Source organism: Coregonus lavaretus, assembly GCF_964263955.1.
Source record: "Coregonus lavaretus genome assembly, chromosome: 11".
Taxonomy (NCBI): domain Eukaryota; kingdom Metazoa; phylum Chordata; class Actinopteri; order Salmoniformes; family Salmonidae; genus Coregonus; species Coregonus lavaretus.
The window spans coordinates 33,511,736-33,524,800 of record NC_139998.1 but is presented as its reverse complement, the minus strand read 5'-3'; the positions used below and the strand labels follow the sequence as shown (position 1 = coordinate 33,524,800).

At 41.9% G+C, this 13,065-nt stretch overlaps 1 protein-coding gene across 1 annotated transcript in view; it reads left to right on the top strand.

The window, feature by feature from the left end:
• The first annotated feature begins 6,602 nt into the window (after nucleotides 1–6,602).
• Nucleotides 6,603–13,065, top strand: part of igf1ra (insulin-like growth factor 1a receptor) — a 38,712-nt gene continuing 32,249 nt past the window's right edge. The window contains exons 1-4 of the mRNA XM_084172050.1: nucleotides 6,603–6,741; nucleotides 9,837–10,045; nucleotides 10,738–10,864; nucleotides 11,013–11,248. Coding sequence (XP_084028176.1) covers nucleotides 6,626–6,741; nucleotides 9,837–10,045; nucleotides 10,738–10,864; nucleotides 11,013–11,248 — 688 coding nt within the window. The 5' untranslated portion in view covers nucleotides 6,603–6,625. The remainder of the gene's footprint in view (nucleotides 6,742–9,836; nucleotides 10,046–10,737; nucleotides 10,865–11,012; nucleotides 11,249–13,065) is intronic.

The following is a 13,065-nucleotide window of genomic DNA, read 5'->3' as shown; positions in this document are numbered from 1 at the left end:
AGAGGAAGAAGGGAGGGAGGGAGAGGAGGGATTGTGCAGAAATGAGAGTTGGGTACATAACCCACTCCCCAACCCTCTGGATCACTGTAGCAGGAGTGTGTTGTCAGCTGTACGAAGCCTCTCTCCTCTACTGACAGTCACACATGACTGGGCACAACCACAACATACCGCTATCTTAGCTTTCTCAATGGGGCCATACAATCTTATCGGAGCCCAGTGTTTGGCATTGATTATTCCAGTATCATAATCAACTCTTGAGTTACTAATTTAAAGATAACTGTAAGTGCACTATTTACACTGTATCTATTTACATTTTATCCTCAATTCATTGATATATATGTAAATTGTGATTAATAGCCTATTGATACAATACTGTGCAATATAGACCATTACTTCCTGATAAGGACTATTGGGCCTAACTAACTAAACTGATGAGACATACTCGCTGACCAGTCCTGCATTTCTTGTTAGGTAATCTGGTGGTCCCTTCCCTTTCCTCTGAAGCAGTGGAAACCCACGATGCCATGCATAGCTGTGTGTAGAGCAGAGCAGCGTGGAAATAGGCTGGCTGCACTTGGAGCGTTTATAGAGACCACATTTTGTTTGGTCACACAGGGAAATTGGCTTGACTTATATGGATTGTGAGGCAGCAGCTACCCCTTCTTCTTCCCAGCGAAAGGTATACATGTTTGGAATTTCTCTTCATTGAGGGATCTGTTCAAATGAGGCGGAACCTCTCCCAACGAGGCCCCTTTGAGCTTGTCTGGGCTGCCCCCTTTTGGTGGAATTCCAAGAAATTAATGGCTTCCAGTTTTTTTCTCCCTCTCTCTGCTTTTCTCTCTCTGCTCACCTCCGTCAACTCCTAGATCAATGCATAGTATGTGTTGGCATTGGATAGGCTAGTTAAAATAATGCTTTTGTCTTCTTGGACTAGGTCCAGAATGGCTAGGTTTTTATGGAGCATTGAGACAGAGCCTGGTTAGAGAGTTGGAATTGGTACAAGGAACTGTCCATCTATATATAACTCATAAACAGGCCATATGGCTATTTAAGGAAGTGCAGTTCTCATTTACCACCCATACTCATTCCACCATAACAATCCTGTGTTAGGGTTTATAAAAGGTTTCTCCTCATTCACTCCTGTGTGTTAAAGGTGAGGAACGGATCAGTAATAAACCAATTATTATATAATGGATGGCAATAAATAGAGTGATTAGCCTAAGTCTTGGCTAAAGATATCAGCAGAATTAAGAAGGATCATGCCTGTGTTCTTTTGACCAAATAGCTGAACATTTTTGTTTTTTTCTGTTGAAAAAAACAAGCATTTTTCTGTTGGTTACAAAACTCTAATGGAATGTTTGTTGACGTATTTCACCTCTTGTATGTTCAGCTTGTGATTTTACCAAATGTGAGAAAGAATCTCAACTATTTGAGAAATGGTTAAGAGTGGGAATGATGAGAGTCTCCTAGGCTAGTTGGTACTGTGGGAGTATGATGTGTTTGCTCTGCAGCATTGCTGTAGTGCATTGTCACATTCTTCTTCACTTACACAGATGTTTGGTAAAGCAGCATGAAATATTCATGTTGAGATTAGCTTAGCAGCCCAACTCCCTCTCGCCCCTGGTTCACAAAGCACCGCTGATCTTCTGACACTAAACAGATCTTACACAAGCAAACACACGTCTTTGGAAGAAACACCCCTACTATACACACACTCTCTCTCTTTCATTTTCTTGTTCTCTCTCTGCACCACACCCAGTATACACCTAATATGGAGGAGGCTGGTGGGAGGAGCTATAGGAGGACGGGCTCATTGTAATGGCGGGAGTGGAATCAATGGAACGGAGTCAAACATGTGGTTTCCATATGTTTGATGTGTTTGATACCATTCCATTTATTCCATTCCAGCCATTTCAATGAGCCCATCCTCCGATAGGTCCTCCCACCTGCCTCCTCTGTCCTAATACAATAATAATTCTATATGTTTGTATGCACATTAATTATCCTGATAAACACACAATGGGTGGATTTCCTTAGTTGTTTGGAGGCTATATAGGCCTGAACAGACAGAATGATGGAGACGTGTTGTGTGTGTGTGTGTGTTTGGTTGTGCCCCCCCCCAGCCTGCAGGGCTCGGCACCAAGAGGCCGTTGCCTAGGAATCAGGAGTGTCATCGTGTCGCTCGGTGGCCTTCTCAGTTGGAGTTAGTCTTTTACTAGATAGATCCTCTTCAGACAGGGGACAATCATTTGCAAAAAGCACTAGGTCACCAAGAGCTCCTCCACATCCATTCACTTGAGTCCATACCCAGGCCTGTCTCTGTGTAGTAGACTTCCCTTGGCCTCCAGATTAGAGCTCCTGTCATTGAGTTACCATGGGGACATGCTGCCTCACCTTCTCTCATGCATAACTGGGGCCGCTGATAAAGTATTTTTCCCTTTCCTGTCCAAACTCAGGTGGCCTTTGATACATTAGACAGAAGTACTGAGTTTCCTCACTAGACAGAATCACCTCACCTCCTCTTCCCCTGCCGGGGACAACATCACCAAATAATAAATAAGGATTATAATACGCATAATAACTATGGGTTAATACTACTTAGGTCTAAACATCTAACAGCATAGGCCTAATACCTGGGCGGATATTCAGAGCTGATTACAGGCAGATTAAATCTATAGTCTTGTGCTTATAGAGTTCATAGTGCAGCAACTCCAAATGAACTGTTTGGAGCCTGTCTTTCCCACCAAAGTCAGTGTATTTCTCAACCAGAGGTAATGCTGGTGTTATTGATACCACATTTCTCTGTGGTTTAGTCCCTTTGCTATCCTCAGTAAACACTGACAATTGTTATTCATGACGCTAAAAGCTTAATTTGAAACATGCCAGTGTTCTCCACATAATTGTTTTACTGTTGATTTTCTCACGGTCTTGAAGGAAGTTCATATGTCTTGGAAGCTACTCTAGGAGTTCTGATTTCTGTAAGTGACGTCATTTTTGTCCCATTTTTGGCACATTATTGGTAAACCAATAAAATTCATCAATGTTGTTTCTCAAGCAATTGACTGAAAATTATCTATTAGCTGAGGGTTTTCTTTGGAGTTTTTTGCTCTTGCCTTGGGTGGTAGCTGCTTTAATAAAATCTATACTTGAATAAAGGGATGCACTGTAATCTGGTAAGGGTGCACTGTCCACCAGAAGGTTCTTGTCAGTGGGACCTGGTCCAGGTCTGCTCCCCTACTGCCATGTAGATGTAGTATCAGAGAAGCTCAGTAGCTCAGTCTGATTGGAGCCCTCCCCTGCTCCTGGAGTCAACGGCAATCCATCTACTGGCGATACAACTGCTTTATTTCTCCCCCCCTCTCTCTTTCCCCTCCCTTGAATTCCGTTAATAGTCCCAAAGAGCAATAATATTTATCTGTAGTGGGGCCAGCTCTGCAGTTTACTAACAAGGCTGGCATAGAGCAGCGTGGGGCCCTGCACAAACATTCGACGCCCTGACGGCACACCGCTTCCTCTCTGAGAGCATTCTACAGCTCCCCAGCTCTGCTCAGCGATTACCATTTTACAGCCCACTAATCCTAAAGCCTGCCTCTCCTCGACCTCCAACGAGCACAGTACAGGCTAGGCACGCACACACACACACACACACACACACACACACACACACACACACCGTCCAGCTTAATCAGAGTCTCGTCATGCCACCTATCCTCACTCCTGTCCTCAGAACTTGATATAGGTCTAATAATAGTTAACCCATTTAACCCTTTTTCCTCTCCAGGGAAATAAGCTCATAAATGTATTCCAGTCTAAAAGCCTTTTAATTTATTGTAATTCAACACTGTATATGAGCTAATTAGAGTGAGCTGTGCTTTATCTGTTAGCTGCATTAGTGTGTTTCCTCTCTGACCCTGTCATCCAGACCTACAGTAATATGGTGACTGTTTACTCTGACCTAGTCTTGACATCTCACTAACCTGTTTCTTTCTGTCTGTTTCACCCAGTGTGCCCAGAGAAGAAGTGTGAGCGGAGGGCATGTACGGACGGTGGTGAGTGTTGCCATGCCCAGTGCCTGGGAAGCTGTACGGAGCCGGACGACGACATGGCCTGCGCAGCCTGCCTGCACTACTACCACGAGGGCCGCTGCGTGCAGGACTGCCCCCCAGACACTTACAAGTTTGAGGGCTGGCGCTGCATTACCATGGACCTGTGTGCCCATGTGCACCTGCCCAGTGACTTTGACTTTGTCATCCACGGAGGGGAGTGCATGCCTGAGTGTCCATCAGGCTTCACACGCAATGAGAGCAATAGGTAAGAGAGCAGAGATCACACTTCACCTCAAGGGCTCCCCAGTATCAGGCATGGTTCTGGTTATGGGTTGTCTACAGTATTATATAGAGTACTATTATGATTTCACTCCAGTCATTGTTACTGTATACAGTCCTCTGACATATTGATTGTGGGGTGTCTTTCTGGCCGTGTGCGTTTTGTTGCATTATGAATCTGCGTGCAGAGGTCTTCTGAATAATTCACCTCTATCTGAACACCTCCCCCACCTGGTCCTTTCAGAGATAACATTCTTAAAAAACAAAAAAAACTTGTTTATTGTCACATACACCGGATATGTGCAGTGAAATGTGTTGTTTTACAGGGTCAGACATAGTAGTATGGCGCCCCTGGAGCAAATTAGGGTTAAGTGCCTTGCTCAAGGGTACATCGTTAGATTGTTCACCTTGTTGGCTCGGGTATTCGAACCAGCGACCTTTCAGTTACTGGCCCAATGCTTTAACCCACATGTGTCAAACTCATTCCACAGAGGGCCAAGTGTCTGCAGGTTTTTGCTTCACCCTTGTACTTGATTGATGAATTAAGGTCACTAATTAGTAAGGAACTCCCCTCACCTGGTTGTCTAGGTTTTAATTGAAAGGAAAAACCAAAAACAGAGGTAGACATTCGGCCCTGCTCTAACCGCTGGGCTTCCTGTCAAAAGAGAAGCTTCAGAGCTAAAAATGCTTCAGGCAGAAAGTAATGTTCGGTCATGATTGATTGAAGCCTGTGGACTTTCCAGGTAATTCAGAATCAGAGGAAGATGCTCACCTCAGTACCCAGTACACAAGACTCATCCATTGGTGAATTTCCGTAAATTACAGCCGGGCCTGTACGGTGTAGTCATACTGTAGCAAGCATAAATGTAAACATCAGATACAAAAGGGACTTTATGAACATTGCTTGAATGCGTTCAGGAGTGATTCATCATAGCAGTGCTATAACTCAGAACATTTCCCCTGTTTGACATTTCCCGTTTGACATTAAGTTAGAATAAGAGAATGTCTTTGTTAATGACTCAGGGTAACTTATCTCCGTATTTTCATTTTTCAAACTTTCCATGTTGAGTCTTTGTTGCAGGTTTCATCATATCTTTGCAGGTTGACATTTATTGTCATGAGTCTTGACCCGGAGGCAGCACTGAGCGATTTCCCCTTAGATAGGCCAGCTGTAAAGTCAAAATTGGCTATATTGTAAAAATTAGCTTTTTGGTTTTAATTTAAGGTTAGGGTTTGGCATTAGAGTTAGCAGTGTGGTTAAAGTTAAGGTTAAGGTTAGTGTTAGGTTTAAATCAGATTTTATTACATTGTGGCTGTGCCAGCTAGTGACAGCTCTGAATAGCTGCCTCCAGAACAAGATTCATGATGAAAAACTTTAACCTGCTATATTTTTTACCATATCAGTCTTGTTTTGTCTTTAGGGCCGTTTAGTGAGTCACTCTCTCACGAAACCAATGGTTCACGAGGACCCATAGAAATTACATAGTTCACAAATAAAGTGTCCTTGTACTTTAAAAAGCAAAATTTGACAAATTTTTACTTCTGGAAGTTTGGGATTTTTTGGGTGAGTTTGGGTGAGGCGTCTTAATTAAGTTTCTTGGAAATAGTCTTATTTTGTAGTTTTATTTAAGTAAAGGTCATTTCTTGACTGTTTTCCCTTTTCTCTCCCCCTCCTTTCTCTTCCTCAATCACAGTATGTTCTGCAGTGCCTGTGATGGCTTGTGTGATAAGATCTGCGACTCCAAGACCATCGACTCAGTAGATGCTGCTCAGTCTCTAATGGGCTGCACAGTCATCAAAGGCAACCTGCACATCAACATCCGCCGTGGCAGTGAGTACCAGTACCAGTAACCAGGACCACTCAGTCTGTCTGTCTCCCCAGAGACCGGGAAGGGAACACGGAGCACGGGCCGCTGGGAGAGCTAGTGTGGGCCACAGAGTCAACATTACATCAGCTGCCTGCTCTGTGCCCCAAACCAATTATCACATTATGCTATTATGCTATTTATTTGCTCAGTTGACAGGGTGACTTACAGCTTATCTTTAGATATGAAAACGTTTGTACAACTCTGGATTTGCTGGGGCCGGGGTAATTCTCCTCTAGAGCATTGAGTATAGTCATACAGTAAGTATAGTATAGTCATACAGTATAGTATAGTCATACAGTATAGCAGTACAGTTGCCTGTGGGATTTGATGTGTTCAGAGCTGTGGTTCTCACACACTGGCTGTTGTGTCTGACTAGTGTTTGCTGACTCTCTCCTCTCCCCAGATAACATCGCCTCAGAGCTAGAGAGCTTCATGGGGCTGATCCAGACAGTGACAGGCTATGTGAGGATCAGCCACTCCCACACGCTAGGCTCGCTCTCCTTCCTCAAGAGCCTGCGCTACATCAACGGGGAGGAGCTCATGGACGGGTACGGCAGGCTGCTCTCTGCTCTCTGAGTCTGAGATGTGTTTGGGGACGTGTCAGCCTTGAACCACAGCCTAGAGAGGAAAGATGTTGTCACTCCAATATCAGTGGGGTTCAGCCATATGTTCTACCAGGAAAAATGACACATGGATGATTTAAATGGATTTTTGGAATCCTTCTCATGTCAGATGTATCCCAGCAGGTTTTGAATGCCTCATTCATTATTTCTATATGAGTAGATAAAGTAAGGCTACCAGCCATAACATTTACAGTACAAAGGAATTCACACTAAACCACCATAACATGGCACCTCTCCCAGTTATATAATGAAAAGGTGGATGAGCTATCCCACTGGGCACACCATGTCATTTCAACTTGGATAATTGGGTATTATTTGGTTGAGACGTTGATCAATGAGATTACAACCTACAGTATATTCACCCACTCAAAAAGACAGCCAAAAGTTTGTTGAATTTCAATGTGTTATCACTATGCTTTCAACCTTATAAAAACACAACCAAATTCCAATGGAAAAACAAAGCCTGAGTTTTGATTTAGTTGTCACCCAAATGTCTATCACTGCGCTTCCAACGATTTAAAGCACAGCAAATTCCAATGGGAATACAATGTTTTGTTTATTTATACAACAGATTAATATCACTGTGCTTCATCTAATAGCAGAACCAAAAGACCTTGATTGCAGTTGAGATTACATTAAAAACACATGGTGCAAGTGATCAATGCCGTTCACCATTCTGCGCAGAATATTACAGCGATTGTGCATGCTATCTTGAACATGCACGCAGTCACTTTATATGATTACATAAGAAATGTATAGTTACAGTAACCTCAAAATGTGGCCATTGGTGTGTTACTCGTTTTAAGGTTGAATGTTACATTCGTTTTTAAGATAGCCTTAACTTTAGGATATTTACTGTATTACAAAAGTAATATTGGATTGTGTTTGGTTGTCAATGCAACAAAATATCAACATTAGAAGGATATCTATCTTCTGCGTGGATAGTTCCATCTGTGCCACTGATTTAGTCTGGCTTTAAGGATAATAAAATGTTTTATGTAAATGGCATGTTATAGAAGGTTCCAGACATAATTTTTTTGTGATTTCACTTGTTTTTGAGAAACTTACCCCAACCAGCGATTCACTTCCTCATTCTCATTGTGCAGTAAGGGGGCTCTGAAAAAACATGAACAAACATAAAGGCTCTCAGTATAGTGATGCAGGTCTTTAGATGTTGTACACATGAAATTGCGTCATTCAAAACTTTATCCGCAACGTTATATTCCATTTTGTTGCGACTCGAGCGATACCTCTCCGTCCATTCTAGCAGCAAGCTACACGGAGAATGGAACAGCTGGATAGGGAAAACAGCTTGAGTCGCACAAAATGTAATATGACGTTGAGGATAAAGTTCGGAATGACACAATTTCATGTGTACAACGTCTAAAGACTTGCATCACTATACTCAGAGCGTTTCAGTGTCTAAAAGGACGTATTTGGGTGTTTTTTTTAGAGCACCCGTAATGCACAACGAGGATGAGGAAGTGAATCGCTGGTTTCTCAAAAACAAGTGAAAGACGCAAAACAAGTGTCTGGACTCTGGACCCTTCTATAACATGCCATTTACATCAGAAATAGAGATTTGGTTCTTAAAAAACAAACTTCTCCTTTAATTCCAGTTTGTCGCCCAATTAATAATTGATATGTTAGATTCACGTCTTCATCTCATCTCAGTTAAAGAATAGGACTAAATAAAATAAAATAAAACTTCAAATGCACTTTAAATAACACTTTATTTGATATAGTCTTATTCTTTAACTTATATTTTTGGTTGAAATGGAGATGTGAATCCAACATATCAATTATTAAATTGTAGATACACTGGAATTAAGGAGAGACAACCAAACACAATTCAATATCACCAAATATCATTACATTCTAAATCAACCGGAGCTTGAAACCCTAGGCCTATTGTATTGTCTATTGTTAGTTGAATTCTGGGTTAAATTTAAACAATAGCTGTTGATGACTTTGGAAATGCTATATAGGCCTAAATACTGTAGCATCATTGATGATATATGAGTGATTTATTTGCTCTCTTAAACCTACCCTTTGGAATGACTTCGATAGCAATAGTGAATCTATTTAGTTTTTAAGTGGAGATCTCTCAACAGTTATTCTCACGATAGCACATTGGTAATAGTCAGTGACAAATATAATAGCTAAGTAGGGCTGGGCTTGGTTAAAACCCTGAATGGAAGACCAAAGGGTAACTGCAGATAGATCAATTCTCCAGTAGGAGGTGCTGTTCAGGCTATAGTTTTTTTTTCTGATAGTGCATATAACAATGAAGCTCTGACGTTGTCTATTTTGAAACTTGGTTACCATGATGACATAATCCTGTGATTTAAATTTCACCCAGCAGTTGATTACTTTTTTTAAATCCAATGTATTTTCCACGTAGATTTCACATCACAATACGCTGACTAATTACATTGAAACAACGTTGATTCAACCAATTTGTTCCCAGTGGGCTCTATCTGAATGGAAACTCTCAGGTCTCCCAGCCTATTCTGGCAGTAGCATGACATCACCAGGGGCCTATCCCCTGTCAGAGATAGGGAGAGTGTTTCTGGAGATGACCAGGAGGGTCATGGGAAAGCCTCTGAGGTCTCTTGTTGTCATCCCTCCCAAGCTAGAGTTACAGCGGGAGGAATGCTCTAGAGAAGGGCTGGCATTCCGCTCGTTCCCGAGGTATTCCATGGAGCTGAGAGGCTCTGAGTCGCCCTGTTTCATCTCTGGCCCTCTATGTGTGCACGGCTCAGTGTTAGACAGACACACCCACACACACTGACACACAATCCGCTCTGACGTCGTCTCCTCTTAACACTTTACACATCCACCAGATGGAAAACTAGGCCAACCACTCCACAACATTTTGATGACTTTATCCTCAGTGCTGTATTGTGTTTTTAAAGTAAATAAATTGATTGATTAAAAAGTGGTTTGTCCCATCTATGCAATCACAGCTGCTAGGTGTGTTAGTAAGTTAACACCTGTCTGTTTTGTTTTCCCTTCAGGATGTACGCTTTTTCTGCCATTGACAACCAGCGCCTGCAGTATCTGTGGGACTGGACCCAACACAATCTGACCATCAGGGCTGGGAGGCTGTCTTTCCGCTTCAACCCCAAACTCTGCTTGTCTGAGATCCACAATATGTGGGAGAAGACAGACATCACTGAGAAGTTTGAGGAGGGCGATTTCCGCAACAATGGAGACAGAGCAAGCTGTGAGTACACCTATGTGATTTAATAAGAAGCATTAATCTAATGCAATACTCTGTTATCACAACTAAGTTTCCTGTATGTGTTGTGAGGAGATTATCTAAGACAGGGGTTCCCAAACTTTTTCACTCAGGCCCCCTTCCAGCATTGGGGAACATCCCACACCCCCCCTGTGCGCCCACGCCATGTCTATTTCTATGGGTACAAGCACTGTTCATGACACAAACTGTTCACCCCCTCTTGTTGGAGGAGAGAACATTTTGCAGGTTTAAAGCTTATTTCCTGCCACTCTACACATTTTGTCATGGGGTGTAGAGAAAATCTAGCAATTTTAAAGCTAATTTTCTTGCAATTCTATACATTTTGCCATGTCTAATGTTTATTCATGTGATATTTGAGTGACTCGAACATTACTACACAATCTGTGGGCTAAAAAACCTAGCCAAAAAAAGTTATCTGACATGGGCTAGTTGATCTGGACATTTCTGACAAGTTATAGACAGCTCTCTAAAGTATGCGATGACTAACATGACAAGAGGAAAACTGATGATGCACTACCCAATTTTTAAATTGCTTCTTGTGCATTCTACTATTAGCTACAACTTTCAAGAGTAATTTGAAAGCCGGACTGAGTTGAAAGCCGGGGTGTCCCCCCGCCACACCAGTTATTGATCTAAGATGTGGTTTGTGTTTGTAGGTGAGAGTCACATCCTGAAGTTCAAGTCCAACAGCACGATGAGTAACCGGATCAAGCTGACTTGGGAGCGCTACCGACCACCAGACTACAGAGACCTCATCAGCTTCATCGTCTACTACAAGGAGGCGTAAGTACTCTCACCAGAGATATTCCATTCCCTGTTGTACTGCATAGAGCTTTTATACTTGTAGACAGGACTTTATCTGCTATGTTTATGGATTCAGAGTTGCTGTGCATACTAAATTGACATAAGGTGTCTTATCCATGCAATCCAGACCGCACCAGAACATCACAGAGTTTGATGGCCAGGACGGGTGTGGCTCCAACAGTTGGAACATGGTTGACGTGGACCTACCGCAGGACAAAGAGATAGACCCTGGTGTGCTGCTGTCCCCACTGAAGCCCTGGACCCAGTATGCCATCTTTGTCAAGGCCATCACCCTGGTGGTGGAGGACAAACACATCCCGGGAGCCAAGAGTGACGTGGTCTATATACGCACCAGCCCCTCAGGTAAGACACTGTACAGCTACTGTACACAGACTAGAATACAGTACAGCTACTGTACACAGACTAGACTACAGTACAGCTACTGTACACAGACTAGACTACAGTACAGCTACTGTACACAGACTAGAATACAGTACAGCTACTGTACACAGACTAGAATACAGTACAGCTACTGTACACAGACTAGAATACAGTACAGCTACTGTACACAGACTAGACTACAGTACAGTTACTGTACACAGACTAGAATACAGTACAGCTACTGTACACAGACTAGAATACAGTACAGCTACTGTACACAGACTAGAATACAGTACAGCTACTGTACACAGACTAGAATACAGTATAGCTACTGTACACAGACTAGACTACAGTAAAGCTACTGTACACAGACTAGAATACAGTACAGCTACTGTACACAGACTAGAATACAGTACAGCTACTGTACACAGACTAGACTACAGTAAAGCTACTGTACACAGACTAGACTACAGTAAATCTACTGTACACAGACTAGAATACAGTAAAGCTACTGTACACAGACTAGACTACAGTAAAGCTACTGTACACAGACTAGAATACAGTAAGACTACTGTACACAGACTAGACTACAGTAAAGCTACTGTACACAGACTAGACTACAGTAAAGCTACTGTACACAGACTAGACTACAGTAAAGCTACTGTACACAGACTAGACTACAGTAAAGCTACTGTACACAGACTAGACTACAGTAAAGCTACTGTACACAGACTAGACTACAGTAAAGCTACTGTACACAGACTAGACTACAGTAAAGCTACTGTACACAGCAGCAGGTCGCCTCAGCCATGGACATGTTTTCACCCAAGATAAACTGAAACACTTCTTATCAGAACTTTCAATAAGGAAAGGTATCACTCTTATTTTAAGCTTCATGAAAACAACACATTTAAAACTTTATACACTGAACAAAAATATAAACGCAACATGTAAAGTTTTGGTCCCATGTTTCATGAGCTGAAATAAAATATCCCTGAAATGTTCCATATGCACAAAAAGCTTATTTCTTTCAAATGTTGTGCACAAATTTGTTTACATCCCTGTTAGTGAGTATTTCTCCTTTGCCAAGATAATCCATTAAACTGACAGGTGTGGTATATCAAGAAGCTGATTAAACAGCATGATCATTACACAGGTGCATCTTGTGCTGGGGACAATAAAAGGACACTCTAAAATGTGCAGTTTTGTCACAACACAATGCCACAGATGTCTCAAGTTTTGAGGGAGCGTGCAATTGGCATGTTGACTGCAGGAATGTCCACCAGAGCTGTTGCCAGAGAATGTAATGTTAATTTCTCTACCATAAGCCACAATCAACAGCCTGATCAACTCTATATGAAGGAGATGTGTCGCGCTGCATGAGGCAAATGGTGGTCGCACCAGATACTGACTGGTTTTCTGATTCACGCCCACCCCCTACCTTTTAAAAAAACCATAGATTAGGGCCTAATCAATTCATTTCAATTTACTGATTTCCTTATATGAACTTTAACTCAGTAAAATCTTTGAAATTGTTGCATGTTACGTTTTTATTTTTGTTCAGAGTAGTAAATACAGTGAGGGAAAAAAGTATTTGATCACCTGCTAATTTTGTACATTTGCCCACTGACAAAGAAATGATCAGTCTATAATTTTAATGGTAGATTTATTTGAACAGTGAGAGACAGAATAACAACAAAAAAATCCAGAAAAACTCATGTCAAAAATGTTATAAATTGATTTGCATTTTAATGAGGGAAATAAGTATTTGACCCCCTCTCAATCAGAAAGATTTCTGG